This window comes from Neomonachus schauinslandi, chromosome 1, assembly GCF_002201575.2.
Source record: "Neomonachus schauinslandi chromosome 1, ASM220157v2, whole genome shotgun sequence".
NCBI lineage: Eukaryota > Metazoa > Chordata > Mammalia > Carnivora > Phocidae > Neomonachus > Neomonachus schauinslandi.
Genome location: NC_058403.1, coordinates 188,360,842 through 188,382,130, shown reverse-complemented (window position 1 = coordinate 188,382,130; position 21,289 = coordinate 188,360,842). Strand labels below are relative to the sequence as shown.

Genomic DNA, 21,289 nt, shown 5'->3' with positions numbered 1-21,289 from the left:
TGAGAAAGGCAAGAGATATATGAGACCAATATTTTGACTTAAGTTGGATCAGTTTCTCTTTTTGAGAGGAAATAGAGACTAAAACCTAGTATTGTATTTTATAGGAGTGGTGGTACACTGGCGAAACTCTATTCCTTTCTTTAGCAACACTTTTGACTTACTAAAATAGATGACATATGTATAGATGATGTTGATTGATTTCACATATGTAACACCTTTGGGCTCGACATGCTCTTAGCTTAATTTTTTCTTATATAACATATGCATTTGTTATGTGCATTAAAACTTAACTTACTATGACCTGATTGAAAAACAACCACGTTTTCCCCTTTGGTTTATCATTTAGCTACTGAAAACCTGTACAGAAATTGAATATAATTTGTCAGAGTGGGTAAAGAAATTGTCATGCCATTTTCATGTTCCGATCGTTTGTTCATCTGTTTCTCAGAAGAACAAATACAAAATGCTTTTGATTTAACTTAATATATATTTTTAAAAGTCCCAAATCTCTTGAACCGTTTGTCTTCTGGGCTCAGAGGCATTTGTTTGTTAAATATTCAATCATGCCCCAGTGCCGGGAACATCAATAGAGTTTGCCTGATTAACTGTAGCATAGCATATGTACGCTGAAGATGAGAATGATTTCCCCAAGGAACCAGCACTTCCTCTGTTGAACGACGTTTCTTAAAAGGACATGCAGATGGGCATTTGGACAATAATTTCTGGATGCACAAAACGGATTGCTCTTGCTGAGCTGTAATTCTAAAAAGATAATTTTAATGACTCTTGAGGGCCACCTACTTGGAGCAGATGGGACCCAGACTCTTTGTATCGCAACTTTAATGTTGAGCAAGTTAGGCTAGAGCTCTGTTTTAGCCTTTGTAAAAGTGGATGATCATATTTATTTATATTTCAATTGATTTTTTAATTCAGTCCACTGTGAAAAGAAGTCTTGTAGAACATTCTTAAAAGTTCTCTAAAAAAAACAAAAACAAAAACATGTCTGCAATATTCCAAACACATTTTTGATGGCAGTTTTGAATCTGTAATTGAGATTGAGTCAGCAGGAGTCTTTACTTTTGTCCAATGTTTTAGTGGCTAAATGCATGCACTGACAGCATCCTTTAGCTGGACATGGGCACTGGCAGACAATAAAGATGATAGAGGTATATACTTCCACTGTCAACTAAAAAGCACAATTATTTGCATAGATGTAGCTAAAGATATTGGTCATAACAGAATGAAAAAAATCATTTCTTCTTTGAGGACAACAAGATTGGCCACTCAAATGTATCTTAAATGGCTTCCCTAACAACCATCCCCAAGAAGTATTTCTATTTCCACCTCTTGAATTTTATAGGAGACTATTAAAGTAATACAGTTCTCTCTGGGTGGCAAAGAGATAGTGGTATCTAATAATGCATTTTACTAGTTTATAAAGAAGTAAAATAAAAGGAAGATGTAACTGCTTCTAACAAGTAACTAACCTGCAGCAGGCTTAATATTAAAAGGGGTTGGACAAATTATTTTTGTAAATATCTTTTTAAAAAAATTTTTATTTTATTTTATTATGTTAGGTTAGTCACCATATAATACATCATTAATTTCTGATGTAGTGATCCACAACTCACTGTTTTCGTATAATAGCCAGTGCTCCATGCAGTACGTGCCCTCCTTAATACCCATCCCTGGGCTAACCCATCCCCCCACAATCCTCCACTCTAAAACCCTCAGTTTGTTTCTCAGAGTCCAGAGTCTCTCATGGTTTGTCTCCCCCTCCGATTCCCCCCTCCTTCATTTTTCCCTTCCTTCTCCTAATGTCCTCCATGCTATTCCTTATGTTACACAAATAAGTGAAACCATATGATAATTGACTTTCTCTGCTTGACTTATTTCACTTAGCATAATCTCCTCCAGTCCCATCCATGTTGATGTAAAAGTTGGGTATTCATCCTTTCTGATGGCTGAGTAATATTCCATTGTATATATGGACCACATCTTCTTTATCCATTCATCTGTTGAAGGGCATCTCAGCTCTTTCCACAGTTTGGCTATTGCTGCTATGAACATTAGGGTGCATATGGCCCTTCTTTTCACTACATCCATGTCTTTGGGGTAAATACTCAGTAGTGCAATTCCTGGGTCATAGGGTAGCTCTATTTTTAAGTTTTTGAGGCACCTCCATACTGTTTTCCGAAGTGGCTGTACCATCTTGCATTCCCACAGTGTAAGAGGGTTCCCCTTTCTCCACAACCTCTCCAACATTTGTTTCTTGCCTTGTCATTTTTGCCATTCTAACTGATGTAAGGTGGTATCTCAATGTGGTTTTGATTTGAATTTCCCTGATGGCTAATGATGATGAACACTTTTTCATGTGTCTGTTAGCCATTTACATGTCTTCTTTTGAGAAGTGTCTGTTCATGTCTTCTGCCCATTTATTAACTTGATTATTTGTTTTTTGGGTGTTGAGTTTGATAAGTTCTTTACAGAGCTTGGAAATCAGCACTTTGTCTGTAGTGTCATTTGCAAATATCTTCTCCCATTCTGTGGGTTGCCTCTGTTTTGTTGACTGTTTCCTTTGCTGTGCAGAAGGTTTTTATCTTGAAGTCCCAAAAGTTCATTTTTGCTTTTGTTTCACTAGCTTTTGGAGATGTATCTTGAAAGAAGTTGCTGTGGCCGATGTTGAAGGGGTTACTGCCTATGTTCTCCTCTAGGATTTTGATGGACTCCTGTCTCATATTGAAGTCTTTCATCCATTTTGAGTTTATCTTTGTGTATGGTGTTAGAGAATGGTCGAGTTTCATTCTTCTGTATATAGCTGTCCAATTTTCCCAGCACCATTTATTGAAGAGACTGTCTTTTCTCCATTGCATATTTTTTCCTGCTTTGTCAAAGATTATTTGGCCATAGAGTTGAGGGTCCATATCTGGGCTCTCTATTCTGTTCCATTGGTCTATATGTCTGTCTTTGTGCCAGTACCATGCTGTCTTGGTGATCACTGCTTTGTAATATAACGTGATGCCCCCAGCTTTGTTTTTCTTTTTTAACATTTCCTTGGCTATTTGGGGTCATATCTGATTCAATACAAATTTTAGGGTTGTCTGTTCCAGCACTTTGAAAAATGTCATTGGAACTTTGATTGGGATGGTGTTGAAGGTATAGATTGCTCTGGGTAGCATAGACATTTTAACAATGTTTATTCTTCTGTTCCATGAGCATGGAATATTTTTCCATCTTTTTGTGTCTTCTTCAATTTCTTTCATGAGTGTTCTGTAGTTCCTAGAGTATAGATCCTTTACCTCTTTGGTTAAGTTTATTCCGAGGTATCTTATGGTTTTTGGTGCTATTGTAAATGGAATCATTTCTCTAATTTCTCTCTCTACAATTGCATTGTTAGTGTATAGGAAAGCAACTGATTTCTGTGCATTGATTTTGTATCCTCCACATTACTGAATTGCTGGATGAGTTCTAGTAATTTGGGGGTGGAGTCTTTTGGGTTTTCCACATAAAGTATCATGTCATCTGTGAAGAGAGTTTGACTTCTTCTTTGCCAATTTGAATCCCTTTTATTTCTTTTTGTTGTCTGACTGCTGTTGCCAGGACTTCTAGTACTATGTTGAACAATAGTGGTGAGAGTGGGCATCCTTGACTTGTTCCTGATCTTAAGCAAAAGGCTCTCAGCTTTTCCCCACTGAGGAGATGTTCGCTGTGGGTTTTTCATAGATGGATTTTATGAACTTGAGGAATGTTCCCTCTATCCCTATACTCTGAAGAGTTTTAATCAGGAAAAGATGCTGTATTTTGTCAAATCCTTTTTCTGCATCAATTAAGAGGACCATATGGTTCTTCTCTCTCCTCTTATTAATGTGTTCTATCACATTGATTGATTTGCTAATGTTGAACTGCATTTGTATCCCAGGGATAAATCCCACTTGGTCATGGTGGATGATCCTTTTAATGTATTGTTGGATCCTATTAGCCAGGATTTTGTTGAGAATTTTGGAATCCATATTCATCAGGGTTATTGGTCTGAAATTCTCCCTTTTTATGGGGTCTTTGCCTGGTTTGGGGATTAAAGTAATGCTGGCCTCATAGAATGAGTCTGGAAGCTTTCCTTCTGTTTCTATTTTTTGAAATAGCTTCACGAGAAGAGGTATTATTTCTTCTTTGAATGTTTGGTAGAATTCCCCAGGTAATCCATCAGGCCCTGGACTCTTGTTTTTTGGGACGTTTTTGATCACTGCTTCAGTCTTGTTACTAGTTAGGTTGTCAATTTCTTCCTGTTTCAGTCTTGGCAGTTTATAGGTTTCCAGGAAGGCCTCCATTTCTTCCAGGTTGCTTAATTTATTGGCATATAGTTGTTGATAATAATTTCTAATAATTGTTTCTATTTCCTTGGTGTTAGTTGTGATCTCTCCCCTTTCATTCATAATTTTATTAATTTGGGTCCTTTCTCTTTTCTTTTGGATAAGTCTGGCCAGTGGTTTATCGATCTTATTAATTCTTTCAGAGAACAAGCTTCTAGTTTTGTTGATCTGATCTACTGTGTTTCTGGTTTCTAATTCATTGATCTCTGCTCTAATCTTAATTATTTCTCTTCTAATGCATGGCTTAGGCATCGTTTGTTGCTTTTTCTCTAGTTCTTAAGGTTTAAAGTTAGTTGATGAATTCGGGATTTTTCTATTTTTTTGAGTGAGGCTTGGATGGCTATGTATTTCCCCCTTAGGACCGCCTTTGCAGTATCTCATAGGTTTTGGACTGATGTGTTTTTGTTCTCACTGGTTTCCATGAATTGTTTAAGTTCTTCTTTGATTTCTTGGTTGACCCAAAATTACTGAGCAGAGTGGCCTTTAGCTTCCAAGTGTTTGAATTTCTTCCAAATATTTTCCAAATGACTGAGTTTTAAAAGCATTATGGTCTGTGAATATGCAGGGAATAATCTCAATCTTTTGGTATTGGTTGAGACCTGATTTGTGACCCAGTATGTGGTCTATTCTGGAGAAAGTTCCATGTGTGCTCGAGAAGAATGAGTATTCTGTTGTTTTAGCATGGAATTTTCTGTATATATCTATGAGGTCCATCTGGTCCAGTGTGTCATTCAAAGCTCTTGTTTCTTTGTTGATTTTCTGCTTAGATGATCTGTCCATTGCTGAGGGTGGAGTATTGAGGTCTCCTACAATTAACGTATTGTTATCAATATGACTCTTTATTTTGGTTAACAGTTGTCTTATGTAGATGGCTGCTCCCATGATGGGGGCATAGATATTTACAATTGTTAGATCTTCTTGTTGGATGGACCCTTTAAAAATGATATAGTGTCCTTCTGTGTCTCTTATTACAGACTTTAGTTTAAAATCTAATTTGTCTGATATAAGAATTGCTACCCCAGCTTTCTCTTGAGGTCCGCTGGCATGGAAGATGGATCTCCATCCCTTCACTTTTAGTCTGGATGTATCTTTAGGTTCAAAATGAGTCTCTTGTAGACAGCATATGGATGGGTCCTGTCTTTTTAACCAATCTGCAACCCTGTGCCGTTTTATGGGAGCATTTAGGCCATTCACGTTGAGAGTGATTATTGAAAGATATGAATTTATTGTCATCATGTTGTCTGTGAAGTCCTTGTTTCTATAGATTGTCTCTGTAAATTTCTGTTGTATATCACTCTTGGGGTCTTTCTCCTTTTATAGAACCCCCCTTAATATTTCTTGCAGGGCCGGCTTAGTGGGCACATATTCTTTCAGTTTCTGCTGGTTGTGGAAGATCCGCATCACTCCATCCATTCTAAATGACACCCTTGCCGGATAAAGTATTCTTGGCTGCATGTTCTTCTCATTTAGTACCCTGAATATGTCTTTCTAGCCCTTTCTGGCTTGCCAGGTCTCTGTGGATAGGTCTGACGTTATTCTGATGTTCCTCCCTCTGTACGCAAGGAATCTCTTCCCTCTAACTCCCCTTAAGATGGTTTCCTTGGTTCTAAGATTTGCAAGTTTTACTATTACATGCCGGGGTGTTGGCCTGTTTTCCTTGATCTTGGGAAGGGTCCTCTCTGCCTCTAGGACGCGAATGTTTGTTTCATTTGCCAGATTAGGGAAGTTCTCAGCTACAATTTGCTCAAATATATCTTCTAGTCCTCTCTCTCTCTCCGCCCCATCAGGGATCCCAATAATTCTGACATTGGAACGTTTCATGGTGTCACTTATTTCTCTGATTCTATTTTCACGGATTTTGAATTGTTTTTCCCTGGCCTCCTCTTTTTCCTTCTTTTCTATCAATTGGTCTTCTAGATCACTAATTCATTCTTCTGCCTCGCTCACCCTAGCTGTTAGATTATCTAGATTAGATTGGGTTTCATTGATAGCATTTTTAAATTCTGCCAGTACAGCTTTCATTTCAGCCCTTCTGTGTTGCCATTAATCGATTTCTCCATTCTAGCTATTGTCTTAACAATTGCTACCCTGAATTCCATTTCCGACATCTTGGTTATATCTGTATCCATTTGTAAATATGTGGCAGACATCACAGTCTCTGAATCTTTCCTATTTTGGGGGTTCCTCCTCCTAGTCATTCTTTTGAGGGGTGGTTAAGGGAATGTACAGAGTCCAAATTACTGACCACAACCCAAGCAAGATGCACCTGTTTTCTAGGGACCTTAGGGTTGTTGGCCTCTTGTTCTCCCAGCCTGTCTTCTTGGGGAGGGGCTTGCTGCGCTGTTACTCAGGCAACCGTGTTTGGGCAGAGTTGCCCTGTCCCCTGTGGGGGGAGATGGGCTCAGTGAAAACCATTTTTGGGGGGCTTTTGTTCTCTGGTGGCTTTCCCTGGAGGCTTTCCGCGTCTCTTCCAAGAGTCTGAGCAGAAGAGATCATTTCCAACCCTCTGCCTCAGAGCAGAGAGATCACGGTCTGTTCTTCAGTGAGCTCTCCAGGCCACACTCTCACCATTTCTATCTGTGCTGCTATAAACTGCAGTGTCTTGGGTTGTGCGCCCCTCAGCAAGGCTCCCAGTCCTCACCTCCAGGTCGGGGCATGTCTTTGCCCTTTGTGCTTCTATAACCCCCAGCCGCCCCCAGTTCACACGCATGGCCCCGCCACTCCAGGTTTCAGTCTGGGGGCCTGCCCTAAAGTCCTTTCCCCACCGCTACTGGTCTGCGACTCTGTGCCCCATGTCCCTAGTGCGGAAGGCTTTTGCACTCCTGTGTTGTTTCATCTTCCTGGCACCAGTGCTTATGGTAGCTCCCTTCCCCTTCCATTTATCTTCAGATTTGTGCCTGCAGACTCACGGCCCCCTGTTTCATACCTTGAAACCAACCGCCTGTGATTTTCTGTTTGTAGAGATGCAGATCTCTCTTCTTACATCTCAGGCTGATTTCGTGTATGTTCAGAGTGGTCTGGTAGATATCTAGCTCAATTCCGGGGACCGGTTGGAATAGGGTTCCTTACTCCTCCACCATCTTTTCTCCTATCTTTTGTAAATATCTTTACCTGTTGCCAGTGATGCTTCACAGACAAATAGCAGAAGTTAGAAGGACTCTATGGGGTGTGCAAACTATTGGGGAAAATGATGAGACTCTTTTAATTGTTTAAGACAGAAACATATTTTTCTCTAAGTTAAAACTTCATGCTGTTTTAGCTGATAACACTTTAAAGATTTCTTGCAGAAACTCCTATCCACAACCAAATATTCATCCACAAGATGTTTATCTACTAGCAGAAGTGGTAGAATGATATTCTAAGCAGACAAGAGTTTTAAAAATCTTCTTTTCCTGCCTATCACAATGAAAAGCCCAGTCACAAGAACCAAGGGGCCTCTGACTTTTGCAGAGAGGAACAGAGCTTCACAAGATAGTAATAAAGACACAGAACTGTGACCAGCCTTAAAAAATTTCACACACAGAATAAATATTAAATTTGCCTGGTAGATTTAGAGTATGTTATGTTGTAATTCATAATATACAGGAACAAAAATGCAAGGCAATATATTCAAAATAAGAGTCCTTCCATTTTTTTCCCAACATAGACATCGACATTTAAAATTTTTAAAAGGCTACAGAGAAATATAAGTAGTCTCAAGAGGAGTAAATATTCTTTCTATTGTGTGTATGTACATGTGTGTGAGAAAGTAATTCAAATTCACTAGTCAAGTATAGGGGGTGAGTGGTTTATAGACTAACCTAGAAATATAAACTATGAGGGAAAAAAAAATGCAATGAAACAGCTTAACTGCTGAGTGCCAAATAAAACAAACAAACAAACAAAAAAACAAACCTTCAAAGCAACAATACAAGGAAAACTGAGGAGGACTAAAAGGGTATTTTCACTCCATTGTTGGTAAATTTGTCCTCTGCAGCCCTCCACGGAGTTAGATGGGGAGAAGATCTGGAAGCTTCCTAGCTAATTTGAATGCTCTAAGTAGTCAGTCCACATAATTCATGTCCAACTATGGATAATTTTTTGGCTTAATGTTCCAATTTGGATTGTAATACAGGACAAATTACCTGGCCTTGCAAATATCTACTTTAATATGTGATACACAGCCAGAGTTTTGGGAAAAAAATGACAGTATTTCTAGATGAAAAATTAAATTAGGGGAGTAATAAAATATTAATATAAAGCTAACTATTTCAAGTTGTAAACCAGGCATATACTCAAAGCCACATTGGGAATAATGGCATAAAATACAAAATAGACATGATAATAAAAGGAGGCTTTTTTTTCTTTCAGATGCTGTAATAGTGGGAAAGGCACTCTGTTTTAATAGCTTTCCTAGAATAATTCATTTTACATGGTAGTCTTGATTTTATAGCTATATATTTCTATAGTGTGCTTTTCAAATAAGAAGTACAAACTGAAAATTAATTGAGTATCAGGAATATTAGTATACATGGCTGCCTAGGGAATAAAATATATAGTAAAGCAAAGACTAAGACAAGAGCATATGCAAAAAAAAGAAAACTCATACTTTTGAGGCTCTCACACTAATGAAGATCTCAGATGTGAATTAAGGATTAGGAACTTAAATTACAAAATCAATGTATCACTGAAAGCTTATTTTAATTAGCTTTTACTACTGTATGTGTACTTTTACTCTAGCTATCATGATAACATGATTTGATTTTTCTTAGATTACAGGCTACTGAATATATCTAATTTCCTTTTAAAAATACTCAATGGTTGACCATTAAAAGAAGTATTTTAACTACAAGTTACAAACTTCAAGCACAGTAAGTAATGTAATTATCCTCATTCATCCACCATTATTTATGACATGACATTGGTTTCCTTAAGTATAATTATGCTACTCTAAAGATACAAAATTCTAAAATAACACAACTAATAGTAAGGATGCTTAATTAACTAAACTGATTTTTCTTCAAAGACTATATGTAAATAAACAATTTAAATATCTAAGCCGATTTCCCATTGACTTACACAATTAATAAGCGGGAGAAGTGATCCTAAGGAAAAAAATTACCAAAAAAGTCCCAAACAAATGAATTTGATCACCATAAATTCTTGTTTAAACTTGTTTAAACATAACCCATCATTTTTGTTGGTCATGTTTTCTATTTCATAGTCTGTATATTGTTACTGCCTCTAACAATAAACCCCTAAGCTTGTATAATATGGCAAGGTTTCTGCCCTTCTCTCTGGCTGCCACTCTTAGCAGGCTCCAACTAAAGGTGGGCCAGGACAGGTGTTAGCAATGAGATGGTCCTAGTATAGACTCTAGCCCTATGCTACTAGTCATTTGGATGGTCATGGCACAGGGGTGACCAGATAGCCATGCCACTCAGAGCTTGGGTAATGCGTGATACATTTATTTTCAATTTCATGTAGTTGGTAATTAGTATATGTTTGAATAATAAACGATGAAGGATGTCAGAAGTAGAGTAGCTAGTAGCAAAAGAAAGCACACCAAGTGATAACAAACTAAAATATTCAGAAATAGTATTCCTCATTTTCCCATGAAACTCTATTGCTTCTTGTCAAGGCTTATCCTTCATATAGACAAAAACACTAAGTTCCTCATGTCATGATGTTTAAAGGGCAGTTTCCCTCATAAAACTTTTCTGAAAGTTTTCCAAGGAAGGGACTAACATTTCCCACCTGCCCTGAAATTTCCACCATTAAAGGAATTCTTTTGATTTAGGTAAGAAAGATGGTGCTGTGCATATGGGAAGGGGATGGGCTATCCCATTAATGAAATGGTATGAATTAATTTATCAGATTAACCAATTAATACTGTAGAAGAATTGACAGCTGGGATGGGGGCAGTGCTAGATGCTGAAGGCATACGTTTATTTTAGTTTTTATATCTTAATATTATTCAGGGTGAAAGGGACAAAGATGTCCACAGCAACATTTAAAATGTTGGCATCAAATGTACTATTTATGCATAAAGCAATTTGTGGTAGATTTATGTTTGGTATTACTAATAGTTTCACCACGCTCAGAAGCAAAGATACTATAAAAAAAAGGATTTCCCCATGCACCTTGCAATGGAAACTCATTAAAAGTTGCAAAAAACCATAATTACTACCTGAACAATTTCATCATATTCTCAACTGGCTCTGAAGGTAGGAGCAATGAACCTAATCTACATCCTGCTGTCCAAGGGGAATTCTTGATCAGTTATAATTATTAAAAAAAATTTTTTGCAAGCATATACAAAAAGTTTTTCTAATTATTATTATATAATAATTATATATAACTTAATATATAATTTGCTATATTTATATTTATTACCTATAATTTAATATATAGTTATTATATATTGTTATTATATAATTTTGACATAGAAATGATTTGTATCATTTTACAAAACCATAACTTGACTGTAATCTGCTTTTAAGAAAATTATTTTTCACAGAAAATAGGGATGCCTATCATTAGAGAACAAAGCTGAAAGAATTTCACAAATTCATTTTGTATGAGGGAAAAGAGTCATCATAATGTATTAAGTTTTAAACAAATGTTTCAGAACTACTTTCCGTTTGGTTTATGACAAGTTTTTTTTTAAACTTTATGTGAATTTACTAATTTATAAGATATATTTGTATTCTAAATAATTGCAAACAGAAAACCTCGGGTAAGGCAAGTCCCAGCACTAATCCATGATTCATTATCTAAACTTTAATTGGCACAACTCTTGAAACTCTGGGACCATATGGAAAATAATGAGTCTTAATAGGTCTAAGGTGGAGGGATGGTAGGGTAGTGAGGAAGCCAGAAAACCGTCAATTCAGAATGCTTAGCCACTGCAGCACAATCTGCCCAGAGAGCTAGAACAATGTGTTCTCAGTGTTTTACTGGTTTCGCCATCATATAGCTAAACTGCATGTTATTTCTCTCATTCTGTGAGACAAAAATTAAAATGAGAAAACAAAAACAACCCCAAAACTGGTTTCCATAATTAAAAATGAAATTGGCTGACTGTTAATAAAAAAGGCAGCAATTTAGAGTTACCATAACAACCCGAGGCAACTGTTGACTGACACTGCAATCTGCCACCTTTTTATAAATAGCAGTTGATTCCCCTTCTTTCATTTCAGCTGGTTTTAGTGCTCAACGGAGCTAATGGAACAACTGCGCTTTAGAACGACTTCACTCATCAAGCAGTGTACCTCTTCGCTGCTGTCACCACCGTAAAAATCATCCTCCGATTCGGTGTCTCTCCTTGTCACACTGGCATCCTCTTTTAGATCCAAAATAAATGGGCACCCCTCTGGGGACATGTTCTGAGTTTTTCCATGAGGTGCTGATCGTGGTCTTGATGAAAAAGTGAAAATGTCCTTTGGAACAACCTGGGTTTCCTCTGCCAGTTGGCCATGTTCACTCTCCTTGCTGGCTTCCAGCCACAGATGTGAAGTGTGGCAGGAATCATCATCCAGAAGGAGAGACTGTCTGCTGGATGCCAAATGGGAAATGCGATCATCATTTTCAGGAAATATCCACTCATCTGACATTTGGGAAAGATGACAAAAATTAGAGGAGTGTTCCATCAGTGTTATATTAAGGCAGGTAGTTAGGTTAAAATTTCTTGGGTTGAAACGGAGATTTATCAAATAAGGCAGAAGCCAAGGAATGCAATTTATCCACCATCTTGTGACCTGCTAAACATTTAACCCATAGATCAGTGCCTATAGCTACAGGAAACTTATTTGCACTTCCTCTCTGTCTGAGTTGAAACACTGGTCAGGAAATTTTTAAGTCTGAAATAATTATCACCTGTTTTGCAGCAAGTTCTTCATAGCACAGCCTCATTAATTTGACATTCCAGGAGGGAAGAAATCTTCCAAATTTAAAAGGGTTTGAGTTACTAATATCTTCTTTTAACTGCAGGACAGAATATTTAATGTTTCTTTAAATAAAATAACTGGGCATTGTTTGGATTACAAATCATGGAGGAGAGGAAACCATGAAAAGGTTAACAGGCCTTTCCATTCTACTGACTGAAACAGGACAATTCATAGACTAAACTGAGTAGACTTTTCCACTAATAGTAAATCCACAGAAACACTTGTTAATGTGATTGGTAAAAAAGATCTTTAATTATAGGAGAGAATGTTTTGATACATAAATCTTTTTGCACAACATTATTTGTTTTGATTAAAAATACTGTATACTACTACTGGGATACATTTTAATCAAAACCTTAAAAAATTTTGAACTTTAAAATTTTTTTTGAAATTTAGTTGACACACAATGTTATGTTAGTTTCAGATGTACAACATAGTGAAAAGATTTTAATCTTTTATGTAACATTGAGATAGATTTTTCTAACTACGATCCAGGCAAACTGACACAGACAAATATTTATAATGAATGTCATTAAAAGCATGCTTACTTTCTTCTTTAGAATGACAGCAGGAAAAGATTGCATTTTTCTCAACTTAGTCTATTTTCCTTAAAATTTACTTTTTTTGCTGCATTATGTCAATGGTGAAAATCTTAACAAAAATCTGTGTTCAGCAGAACCAAAATGTGGACATGGTAATTTTACCCTGACTCTTGAATCCTGCTATATCTATCTTCACAAGAAAAGTAACTAAGATATCTAAGATTTGCTGACTTGAAACTCTAAAGCCTACAGTTCAAAAGCAACAAACAAAAAGACCTTTAATAAAAATAACATTAATGGCACAAATAAAATCATATTCATCATAATGTATTCATTTCTTAACTTAAGATTATCATTATATAATATAACTTGCTTATAAAAAGGGTAACAAATATACATTTCTTAGAGAAAATCTGTAACTTTCACATTTTCTGTAAGTAAGTGGACCAGAGCAGGCTGAATCTACTTCATTGGACCACATTCATAAGGGGATGTGGAGGGTCTTAAGTCAGTATACCGTGAGCAGGTGAAATAAACAGATTCACTGGGCTGTCCTCTTTTGGACAGCAAATCCTTTTGCATGGTGTTAAGCACATAGCAGATGTTTTGTAAACACAGTAGATGCTTTATTAATAAATAAATGTTGAAAAAGATCATAAAAACCAATGGGCTGCATTAAGTACATTGATAGTAAAGAAAATTGGAGGACAAGATACTGGGAATCTTCATTATGCAATTCAAAAACTTGCATGACCTATTGCCAACCATATTATTAACTGTCAAAAAGTCAAAGGAAAAGGAGTGTTTCTACACCAAACGAACTCTAATTATCTCACCACCACATGCTTTTTTGGAATTCGTAGTTTTACCTCAAGTATTTCCATATCAATTGTAATGAATAATTTGGTGTGTTTTCTTAGGAAAATATGTAAATTACTGTGTAATCACAATATTGCAGCAAACAAGATAAATGCAAGAATGATCACCTAAACATCTAATTAGTTTTTCTACACAGTCAGATTTATGCTAGAGACACTAATTGCGCCTAACATTTTAATGAAGGTTTCAACATTGCATAAATAAGACTGACAAACTACAAACAATTTTCATTTATTTTCCTTTTTCCCTTGCTCAAAAACAATTCACCTTTGTAAAAGTACCACACACCTGCTAGGAAAGATATGTTGATGGGCTCAATGCTCTACACTCCAACCATCTCCATTATAAAGAGGACTGGAGACTTGCAACAATAGGTAATCTTTGGGGACAGTGACAATGCCCTGTGAAAACTTCAAAGTTTCAAACTTTCCTTCTGAACAGGATAACTGGTGCATTGAAACTTGAAAATAAAAATGCCCTTTCATCCATTAAAGTCTGACATGCAATTGGGGTTAAGAGGAGATTTATCAAAAAATGAGATTTTAGCAAATGACTGCATCACAACTTCTCAAAATGACTGGGTTAAACATATTGATATTTCATCAACTATTAACGATTATAGTGGACTAAAGATGCCAACCTGCTTGATCAGGAGACTGCAGTGCTGGAGAGCTGGGGTTCATCTCTGTGCTTTGTTGGGACCCACTGTTGAGGGCAACTGTTGCTTTATCTTCATTCCTGTTATTTCCTGAAGAACTGCCTTTATTGGAATAAATATTTTTCACGATGTTATTTCTTTTGATTTTTATAAAAGTTCATTTTGAAGAATGCTATTAATGCAGTGTGCTTTTCTACATGATTACTGAAAAGCACATTAGAGGTGACGATACAGATTATCTGCAGTTCTTTTCTCTTCCACTAGAATTTTTCAAAGATGAACTCAGCTGCATTTTTGTAGAGGTTCATCTTTAAATTCCTTGATATTTGCATGGGGACATTTTAGATTTAAGTTTTACAATATGCAATAAAAGGAATTCCAAAACCCATATTATTTTTAAAGGGTCCTGTATTTTTCCCTTTGGTTCCACATAAAATGGAGTGTGTTTTCTTTAAATTACAATTCTTACACAACCTGACTTAAAATTTTAAACCAAGCACTTTCCTTCAGCATCTTAAGAAAATGGACACACACATTCTGCATGGAGCACTGGGTGTTATGCACAAACAATGAATCATGGAACACTTCATCTAAAACTAATGATGTAATGTATGGGGATTAACATAAGAATTTAAAAAATTAAAAAAAAAAGAAAATGGACACAGAATTAACTTTTCTATCTACTATTTTATAAAAATAACATGAATCCTAACAAGCTGAATTTCAGCCTACCTAAGAACTCCTCATTTTTGAGAAATTATGCTAACAGATGTGTACATGATATACTCTGGGCTTGACTCAGGATATATGAATGCATGTGCAGACAGATCTATACTTAAATGCCTCAAATCCAATATTCAAAGGGATAACTATAATAGCCACCTATATTTATCTAAGGCTTTATTGGTTGCAAAGAGTTGAAATTTTAACCTACATTCTATTAGATGGCATGGAGTCCAAAGGGAGAGACAGCAAATGTAAAAAAAAAAAAAATACACACACACACATATATATAGATATATATATCTATATATATATCTGAAAAGGGCCCAGTTTAAAAAGAGGAGATATAAATGAAACATGAAAAATTATGAGTTAAGTTCAATTTTAGTAAAGTCTGCAGGCAGGAACTTCCTCTATCAAATTTGGGCTGTTTCTAAAAAACAATAATTTAAGCTTATTCCGCCTTTGACAGTAGAAGTAGGGAAGTCCTTTACTTCTGTGGTACTATTTAATCCAGCAAATCTCTGTTAGGGCTCTAGAGCAATTCTTTTGCAGAAGATTTGATTTCCATAATCCCTGTAGAAAAGACATTTATATTTTAAATGAATTGGTCCGTAATCCTTTGAAATTTACAACCTGCAGAGAGAGATTCCATTGCTCTGCATAATACACAGATATAAGATAGTATTGAATTAGTGCCATACCGCTGTGTGCCTCTGTCCTTTCTCTGCTGGTGCTTTTTAACCATAATCTTCTCCTGCTATTATTCTTATCTGCTGATGGTTCTTGAGGGGGATGTGGATGCATAACTTGCAGATCGGCTGGTACATTTTCATATCAAAGAACAAAAAGCAAGAACAGGAAGTACTATATGGTTTGAAATAACTCAGTAAATATAATTGTAGCTATAATGAGAATGTTCATATCATTGTGACATCATATAAAGCTGTATCAACACCACAACTTATTCCTTCTTGGAAAATAGGCATTTGTTCAGATTCCATTATTGGGATTGTATCAGGCTTTCAAAATTCCTGAGATAATTTATTCATGTAATATAACCTTATAGAGAGTTACAGGTAATTTGATTAATTATACATACAACATGCTATATTAAAAAATATAAAAAATGAAATGGATTGCTAATATAGAAAAATAATTCCTTCCTTGGATAGAGGAAGTCAATAAGTATGATTCATCAACAGCTTGGAAGGTAGTTTCCTAAAGAACCCTGCAGAACTGCGATCAAACCTGAAAAAGAACTCCTAAGTGTAATTTAATTGTGTAATCATCATCATAATAATTAACAGCATTCATAGCAGCATCTAATATTTACTGAACGCTTAATTTCTTGGCACAATATGATGTGCTTGACTGGTTTTTCTTGTTGAATCCTCACAATGACCTTTGAGGCAGTCACTCTTCATTACTACTACTATTGCCAGTAGCAATTTTATCCCCATTTTACAGATGAGCAAACTGAGGCCCACAGGGTTTAGGAATTTTGATCAAGGTCTTACAGATGGTGGTAGAGCCAGGACTGAGTATCTATTGTCTTTATGTCCTTCTCTCAGTTTTGTACTGTATGAGAAATATAGTCTGTAATAGTGATCATTAATCTCTAAATCAAATAAAATGAACCCAAATGCCTTCCTTTTCAACTCTCACAAAAGTCAGACATGCAAGAATGGAAAAACTATAGTGAGTGATAAGCCTTTGGTACTGGTCTCAATTCTTTCCGATGATTACAAACTACAAATCATTTTACCTCTCTGTTAGCCATGAGCCCTCAATCTACAAACTGGGACAAAAGTCTCTTCTTCACCAACAGGGTTCTCTGTGCATCAACAGGAGAAAATAAAAAGCACTTTACAAATGGAAGAGATTAAAAGATAAAATTAAGAAAACTTAAAATGCAAGTGGAGTTCCCAAAATATAGTTATTATGGAATGCTATGTTATTTCCTCACCAGTCATCATAAAATAAAAACAGGGTACTATGGCAATTTGAAATAATGGAATAAAGAGAATATAAAGAGAATGATAGGTGGGGCGCCTGGGTGGCTCGGTCGGTTAAGCATTCGACTTGATCTTAGCTCAGGTCTTGATCTCAGGGTCATGAGTTCAAGCCCCTTGTAACCTACTTTAAATAAATAAATAAATAAATAAATAAGTATTAAAAAAAAAGAGAGAAAGAATGATAGATTCCAGAAGAGAATATATGCATAAGAATTTGAAACAGATTTCAATATCCACCATCTTTTTCATTTTTAAATGATAATTCTCTGGATGTTAAGATCTAATCAAGAATTTAACTTCAAATTTATCTTCACAAGAGCATTGCTATTTTCCCCTAGTTATTGACACTTATGTAGAATTCTTACCACGAACAGGTATAGTCTGCTTTATTTGGCGAATATTTTCTTTATCTGCTTGCTCCTCAGACTCCGGCATCAGCAAGGCTGACATCTCTGCGCTGCTAACACAGTCCTCAGTCACAGACTGTTGGCATGATCGGTTATTTCTGGACCCAACGGATCTTACTGTCTGTAAGGGACAGGAATTAATCTGCACATTTTACAATATGGGAATTGCATTTATTTCCTGTAGAATTTACAGAGACTAATAATATTTGGACAAATAAAAAGTGAGAAAAGAAACTAGAGGAAATGAGAAGGTTAGAAAGTTGGTGGAGAGGGAAATTATAGCAGAAAATTAGAAAGAAATGGAAGGAGAAATATAATGTGAGACAAAATAGAAGACAAACAAGTTTTCTAGACACATAAATTAAAATGTGCTTATAATCCATCTTTAGTAGGTAGAAGTTGAACTGAAAATCGCTGCGTGTGTCAGAAATTCAAGGAAATTAAAAATAAAAATATAACATTTGAGAATCTGTTCATTGTAAGGTATCTGGTGAAGGTCCAACACCTTTTTGAAGGAGACCACAAAATGTGCTCATATATATTTGCCTTTAAGTTTTGTGAATATATTTAATCAAAAGAATACTCGGAAATGGTAATCGTGTTGACATGACAAAAATAAAACCGTTTTGAGGTCTTTTAAAATCCAGAATTTCTGTTCCAAATTTATTCAAGCCTTATGCTTTTGGCATGTATTCTCTCTGCCTCTTTCCCCCGCCACCACCCGTGCACTGGGAAAGAACCCTTCTCCTCCCATGCCCCTCACGCTTAGACAAGCTCTTCAGACCTTGCTCCTACCTCACTGGATATCCTCATGTTATTCCTTCTGCCAGAGAGTGGAGGTGGTCCCAGAACTCTGGATCCGAAAGCGATATGACAGACATCTTGATTTTTACTGTTCCGCATGCTACCTGTTCCCCTGTTAATGAACTGATCTGTTTTGTTCAAAGAAGGTAATAATAGTCCATTAATGGGCATAATGACAAACACCATGTTGCAATGTTTCTGAAAGTACAATCGAGGTGTCATATGATCTGTATCCCCCTTCCCCACTACAGGTCACTTATAAAAAATGCAGATACTGAAGCCCAACATTAGATCTACCAGATCTATAGAATTAGAATCTTGGGGAGGAGCAGCAGAAATCTATAATTTTAACGAGTTCCCCCAAATGGTTCTTATGCTCACTGTCATTTGAGAACCACTGCCATAAATATTCTTCCTCAAAGAGAGAGAGAGAGAAAAGAAAAGAAAGGAAGCTACTAAAAAATACATCTTATTTTCTCTTTAAGGAAATAATTTAAATAAAACTATTTAACTCAATGGAACAAATATTTGATTGAGCACTCTTGAGCTTTTCCTAGAAGTTGTCAGTGATACAAAATAGCTAAGATATATCGCTTGCCCTCAAGGGAGGTGAGAGTACAAGTAAACAGGTAACCATAACATAAAGCAGCTCAGTGGAAATGAAGAAAAGTGACCTCTTGTTCCTCAAAAAATTAAAAATAGAATTATCCTATAATGCAGTAATCACAGTATTGGGTATTTACCCCCAAAATACAAAAACACTAATTTGAAGGCATTCCTGTACCTCTATGTTTATTGCAGCATTATTTACAATAGCCAAACTATGGAAGCAGCCCAAGTATTCAGTGATAGATGAACAGATTCAGAAGATGTGGTACATATATACAATGGAATATTATTTAGCCATAAAAAGAACTAAATCTTGCCATTTGCAAAGACATGGATGGAGCTAGAGAGTATAATGTAAAGCGAAACAAGTCAGTCAGAGAAAGACAAATACTGTATGATCTAACTGATATGTGGAATTTAAGAAGCAAGACAAATGAGCAAAGGGGAAAAAAAAAAGAGAGAGAGGGACAACCATGAAACAGACTCTTAACTCTAGAGAACAAACTGATGGTTAGCAGAGGGGAGGTGGATGGGGAGGAAGGGTGAAATAGGGGATGGGGAGTACACTTACTATGATGGAAAAAAAAAAGAGTAAGTGACCTCTTGAATGGAGTTTGAATGACTGATAAGATTTCAAGAATAAAAGATGTAGGGTGCCCTAGAGAGAAGAAAGTGAATAAAGACAAGAGTGAACTGGTAGGGTATGCTTGGGGAGCAATGAAATTACCAGTTTAGTTAGAAGGATGGGTTTGGGTCACACTGAAAAGAGCCTTAAATCGCTAAAAGCCTATTCTAAATTTGGTAGGTGATAGGGTATCATTGAAAATTTTGGGGGAGAAGGAGAACAAACTGATAGGACCTCCAGGATAAGGCAGGTGTGCTGACCAAACCTTGCTGCCTTTCCCTTCTGTGTGCCCAGAAGGGCACACAGGTATATTACATTTCTGAGCCTTCCCTGCAGTTATATGGGTCATGTGACTGACTTCTGGTTAATGAGACGTGAGAAGTGAAATGTGAGACGTGTAAACTACTTCCTGGCCCCTAAAACCTCCTGCATAATCCCCCATACTCTCTCTTCCCTCATCTCGACAAGACGCAGAAGATCTGGGGGAGGGCTATAAGGCCTGGAGAAGAACCACTAGGTGAAAGGAGTCTGGGTCTCTGAATGACCTCATGGAAGGCTGCCCAAGGAACTCCTGATTGGATGAGGCTGTGGGGCTCTTTGTGACTGCAGGTGAGGGTGATGAACCTTAACTCAAAAAACTGCCTGCAATCTAGAAAACCTGTTATGCCCACTTGCAAGACAGGACCAACCTTAATATTATGATATTGGCTCCAAGTAAGTCCACATTTGTCCTATAGTCCTGGATATATATGAGCTACTGGCTACTTCCTGTCTGACCTATTCCCTGGAAAAAATTCCTATAGTTAGGTAGGTGGTTTCTTTAGCCTCTGCTGCAGAATTGTAACTTTACATGTGGAGTTAAAAACCACTCTTCTGCAATGGCATGAAAAAAGGCACCAAAGTTTGTGAAAACACGCCATGCTTAGGAAGCTCCACTTGTTTAGATCTGAGTAGAAGTAATATGATGTGGGTAAATGGGTGTTTTCTGGGTCTGGTTTTATTTTTGCAGTAGATGAAGCTGAAGAGATGGGCAAGGGCCAGACTGTTGACATGATCTGAAAGAATGTTTGCTGGACAGAAAATCTAAGGTGGCTGGCTAGCAAAGTGGTGAGGAGATACACCGTTGCAGTTTTCTTCAAATTCTTGAAGCCCTGTTAGGTAGAAGAGAGATTCCATTTGTCCAAAGGGCAGAATCAGAACTAATGAGAAGAACTGACTTCAAGGTCTTAGTCCAACATGAGGAACATCTTTAAGTATGTCTGGTAATTGTGATGGAGAGTTTTCTGTCATGCTGGCTCTTATAAAGCAGATTCAGATACCAGAGGACTCCCTACTTTCTATTTCTGGCCTAGTCCTCTCTTCTGAGTTCCACGCCTTGTATCCAGTGGCTTTCTTGCTCAGTTCCTCTTCCATGTCTTAAAGACACAAATGGAGAATGTAGTCCAGTGAATGGCACCACAATCCACAGAGTTTGAAGAGTTAGGATCTGGGTGTCATCCCTGACTCCTCTCTCCACCTTCTCCACAGCCAACCCAAGTCTACTTCTCTCTACCTCCTTGGTCAGCACTGCAGTCCAAGTGACCGTCATCCTCCTGGATGATCACAGAGCCTCTCAAGGGATCTCCCATGTCCACACTGGCTCCCTGTCCCATGCCCTCTCCAAAATGTACCCAGAGCGGTCTTAGGCAAGCATATACCTGATCAAGTCATTCCTTTTCCTCACTTAAAA

The 21,289-nt window shown here is 36.8% G+C and overlaps 1 protein-coding gene across 2 annotated transcripts in view; it reads right to left on the bottom strand.

The window, feature by feature from the left end:
* The window catches only part of CFAP20DC (CFAP20 domain containing), a 267,426-nt gene that overhangs the window by 78,084 nt on the left and 168,053 nt on the right, over nt 1–21,289 (bottom strand). For both annotated transcript variants that reach the window (XM_021695068.1, XM_021695069.1), the window contains 5 exons: nt 18,318–18,454; nt 17,481–17,643; nt 15,802–15,918; nt 14,357–14,476; nt 11,621–11,955 (listed from right to left, as the gene is read on the bottom strand). In XM_021695068.1, coding sequence (XP_021550743.1) covers nt 11,621–11,955; nt 14,357–14,476; nt 15,802–15,918; nt 17,481–17,643; nt 18,318–18,454 — 872 coding nt within the window. The remainder of the gene's footprint in view (nt 1–11,620; nt 11,956–14,356; nt 14,477–15,801; nt 15,919–17,480; nt 17,644–18,317; nt 18,455–21,289) is intronic.